Below are 4,669 nucleotides of genomic sequence, written 5' to 3' on the forward strand. Positions count from 1 at the left end.
TTCGCATCATCACACACTAGTGCATATGTACAATTTCATTTATTTCAAAACATACAAGAAAAGATACAAACTGCTGACCAAACCACTCAAATATTTCATCACATTTCTCAGCAGATCACGCACTCAAAGCAGAATTAAAGTTCAGCAGAAGATGAAGCTCCGAGTTGTGTGCTCCAAGCTGTATTTGAAGGAAGATGTAAATGTGGTGTTTGAAGATAAAGTTTGTGGCTACCCCATGTATAGTAGAAATGTAATAAGTTAAACAAGAGGTCTATCCTTTAGGCTTTTGTTGATGTTATACCAAGTGGTATTTTCCACTCCAAGTTACTTAGTCTACATTTGAAGCTAGAGTATTCTGATCTTATGTTGAGTTTAAAGCAAACTAAAGGCTTGTACATTTTGATTTTGAAGCAAGTGGTCTATCCAATGTTCCTTTTGAAGCAAGTGGTCTATCCAATGTTCCTCTTGAAGCAAGTGGTCTATCCAATGTTCCTTTTGAAGCAAGTGGTCTATCCAATGTTCCTTTTGAAGCCAGTGGTCTATCCAATGTTTCTTTTGAAGCCAGTGGTCTATCCAATGATCCATTTGAAGCCAGTACTGTCTATCCCATGTTAATTTTATGAAAATTAGTGGTCTGCTCCATGTTGAGTTTGAAGTGATTCATCCAATGTTGATCTTGAATGAAGCTATCTATGCAGTAAGACTGGTCTATCCCATGTTGATGTGAAGTGGTTTTACACATGAAGCTTGAAGAAAGTGGTCTCTATCATGCTGAAAATAAAGCGAGAGGTCTATCCCATGTTGAGTTTGAAGCGCAGGCCGGGAGCTGCCTTGTAGCGGAATGTTCCGGTCCACTGTTGTGATACTGTGTCGGTGAACTGCCCTTCCCCCTCCAGCCTGTAACACACACGCAGAGGCCCATCATATTTTATTCACAATGGCAGCAGTTAAAACTTAACCCTTACACTCGTGCAATTCTGGTGAATTAACAGAGAGAAAAATAAAGAAAAACGGTCATATAGGTTTTCGCATCCATGGGAGGTAATCGGAACCGACCAAACAGACTTGAGCCAGTAGCGCGACATATGTCGTGACAACCAGCTGACAGTATACGTAAAGTAGCGCGACATATGTCTCGACAACCAGCCTAAGGGTTAGTACAGAGTCTTGAAAGGGAGGGAGTCTGAAATTGCGGGGTCTTAAAAAGAAAGTTCCGCTGTAGTGCCAAGCTATTTTGCCATCCAGAAGAAAAGGACTGAACAGTTGCATCTGATATAATGTACATGAGAAGAAGACAGATTGACTGTGTGTGTGCATGTATGCATACTGACCTATTTTCTACAAACTGGCCCTCATAGAAAGATCCGTTGGGCCAAGTGAAGCTGCCATGGCCGTGGAACTGGTTGTTGACAAAGTCACCACAGTAACGCGCCCCTGAGGGGTGCTGCAGAGTGCCGGTGCCGTTCATCTTGTCGCTGAGCCAGTCACCATCATACACTGTTCCCTCCGCTGTCGTGTGCTTCCCCCTTCCACTGCGCTCCAGGGAACCCCCCTCTGTGGCCATGTATTCTCCTTCTGTAAAGCATGCAAAGTATTGGTATTAGATTACAGCTGAGCTCAGTGGTAATAATATTACCACTGAGCTCAGTGACTATTCAACTATACCATAGGCTTACTCCCCTTTTGCCAAATGTTTAAAAGATCAGTCTGCTGTGTACTTTTGTACTCTCCTTCTGCACAGCATGTTAACCCTCTTGGCACTGCATACATTTAAAAGCGTTCACCAAATATTGGCGTAAACTGAACCTACTGTTTTTATTTTAATTGCAAGTGGTCTCATGATAACCTTAGACACAGAACACTATATATTTATCATTGGAAAGAAGAAAGCTTCAGCTTCGCAATGAATTTTTTTCTGATTTGCAGTGATACTTGAATGTACCGAGTATAAAAAATGACGTATGACGTGAGCCACGATCGTGGCTCATCGTGCTCCAGCGGGAAAGCCACGATCGTGGCCCATCGTGCCAAGAGGGTTAAGTATCACCGTGGGAGTAGTCTGCAGAATCAGAATTCTGGGGCAATTATACTCTTCTGTCACACAAATACACACACACACACACACACATGTACACACACACACATACACATACATACACACACATATACGCACACACGCACACACACACAAACACACATGCAGGCAGTTACTTCTTACTTGCATACACAGATGTACATATTACCAGGGACCTATATTATATAGGTCTATGATATTACACTTGTCCTCTTTGGGAAACACATGGAAATGGAAAGTCAACATTGCCATATTTATCCCTTTTAAGAAACATAATCATGCCCGTAAATCCATCACAACAGTATTTCTATAATTTGGGAAAACATGCCATATTTACTTTCATTACAGGGCACGTCTCGATCACTGTATAAAGTACACATACCATATTTGTCTCACTGTATAAAGTACACATACCATATTTGTCTCACTGTATAAAGTACACATACCATATTTGTCTCACTGTATAAAGTACACATACCATATTTGTCTCACTGTATAAAGTACACATACCATATTTGTCTCACTGTATAAAGTACACATACCATATTTGTCCCCATTAGGGAACATGTAGACACCAGTATGAATGAAAGGAGTTCCATCGTCTTTCTTCTTGTCTTTCTTCTTCTCTGGAAAGAGAAAAATAATATAGCTGCTGTCATAAAACACAAACAGACAGATGTACCTGCAGCCATCTGATCAGAGGACACCTCCCAATAAAAGATACCTAGCTTAACTGCAGTCCCTTTGTCCCTGACATAAATTCATCTGTCATGACACCTGCCGACTGCAATGAAGGTATATTTCCAGTAGCTATCTCTCTCTGTCTCTCTGTCTGTCTCTGTCTGTCTCTGTCTGTCTCTGTCTCTCTCTGTCTCTGTCTCTCTCTGTCTCTGTCTCTCTCTCTTTCTCTCTCTCTCTCTCTCTCTCTCTCTCTCTCTCTCTCAGCAATAATATTAGCTCAGGAGTCTTTTCATTGTGTTTTAGATCTTCTAGGCATTAGACAATGATATATGAATGATATAAACAAAAACTGAAAATTCCATTTATATTCCAGAAACTAGTACTCATTTTATATGCAGCAAATAAACAAGGCATCCATTTCAACTGCAACAACAACCAAGGAAACCAACACAATGTACCTGATACCTTCAAAATCATGCAATTCAAAATGTGACTGTTGAAATGTTTCAATAAAAAATGGCTGCTGACCAATGTAACAAAAAACCCAATGAAAGTAAACAGTGTCTGCATGTCTCATTGTCATTGTGTACCAGATGTCTGCAATAAAACTCATGCACAATTTCAATTTTTGTTGCATTTTTTTCACAGTAATGGATCAGTGCACACATACTTTTTCAAACTATATTTCAATTCTGTGTGTGTGTGTGTGTGTGTGGGGGGGGGGGGGGGGGGGGCAGGCATACATGTGTGAAGGAGGGATTAACAGAAATGAACAAGAACAATGCAGACCATTTAGGAAAATGAAAACAAAAATTAATCCACCTATACATGCATGTACTCACTTCCTCCTAATTTTTCTTTTGAGAAAAAAAGAAAAACGTCCAGTCAGAATAAACAACTGAAGCTGCAGAAAAACACAAGGGCTTATTTTTATCATGAAGCCGAGGTTGAAGAATGGGAATTTTCCAGCCACAAAAGCTTGACAAGAAACAGAGAAAAAAGAAAACACAAACACATCTTTTTAAAGGTCATATTTTGTTCAGAACATAAGCCTGGTGTGACTTCTAAAATCATTGAATTAATTGTAAAATGTTGTGTCAATGTTGCATTTTTGAGGTGCGTGCAAAAGTATAGCTAGGTCTTGGGTTAGGTCAACCTACTGAAATAACTCATTATAGTCAGCATGTTCCTTGGAATCTAAACTTGATCATTAAAATTTGCTGTGGTGCTGTTATGTACCCGGTACTTCAAAAGATGCACATCAATGTGTATGGTGTGTGTGTGTGCAAAACGGCGGCCTTCTGATCCACATTAATTGGCTGGTTACCCGTGAAGATTTGACATGTTCTGCATAAACATGAGTTTCTTCTCTCTCTCTCTCTCTCTCTCTCTCTCTCTCTCTCTCTCTCTCTCTCTCTCTCTCTCTCTCACCCACACACAAACACACACCATTTTCGTATACTACCTTGTGCTATCCCGATTAAAAGCTTTGATTTAGCTTGACCGACGTGTTTTAGTAAGTCAAACCGGCAAACCTATCTGATTGTGTTACATCATGATCTGAAACTTACCTCCTGGCATATTGGTGGTCTTCTTAGTCAAACAGAAACTGATTCTTGTAAAAATCTGATTTACTTTCTCGAGAAAACCCCTCACTGTGAATGTTGTTATTCGATTGTTACACTATCGTCGCCATTTCTAAACAACTCTATGGCGACAAGCAAAGCTAAGACCTCTGAATTGGAAATGGCATTTCCTCTTGTCCCGAATAACCTTATGTATAGGTCCGGTTTTTGATTGTGTTGAAAATATTCATGGCACATGTATACGTTATACAGATCGCGATTGACTTAGTTCTTCAATTTATACAAAACTAGGAGCGTAGCTCAGTATACGAAATCGAAAGCGAGGCTG

General features: G+C 40.1%; 1 protein-coding gene across 1 annotated transcript; it reads right to left on the bottom strand.

Annotated features, from left to right (window-relative positions):
- Positions 1–24: 24 nt before the first annotated feature.
- LOC138980449 (MORN repeat-containing protein 2-like) lies at positions 25–4,483 on the bottom strand. Its single transcript, XM_070353328.1, has 4 exons — positions 4,327–4,483; positions 2,617–2,700; positions 1,332–1,575; positions 25–897 (listed from the first exon to the last, which is right to left on the bottom strand). Exons 1-4 carry the CDS (start codon positions 4,334–4,336, stop codon positions 792–794), a joined length of 444 nt encoding a protein of 147 aa, XP_070209429.1. The 5' UTR covers positions 4,337–4,483; the 3' UTR covers positions 25–791.
- Positions 4,484–4,669: the final 186 nt, after the last annotated feature.

This window comes from Littorina saxatilis, linkage group LG11, assembly GCF_037325665.1.
Source record: "Littorina saxatilis isolate snail1 linkage group LG11, US_GU_Lsax_2.0, whole genome shotgun sequence".
In the NCBI taxonomy this organism is placed as follows: domain Eukaryota; kingdom Metazoa; phylum Mollusca; class Gastropoda; order Littorinimorpha; family Littorinidae; genus Littorina; species Littorina saxatilis.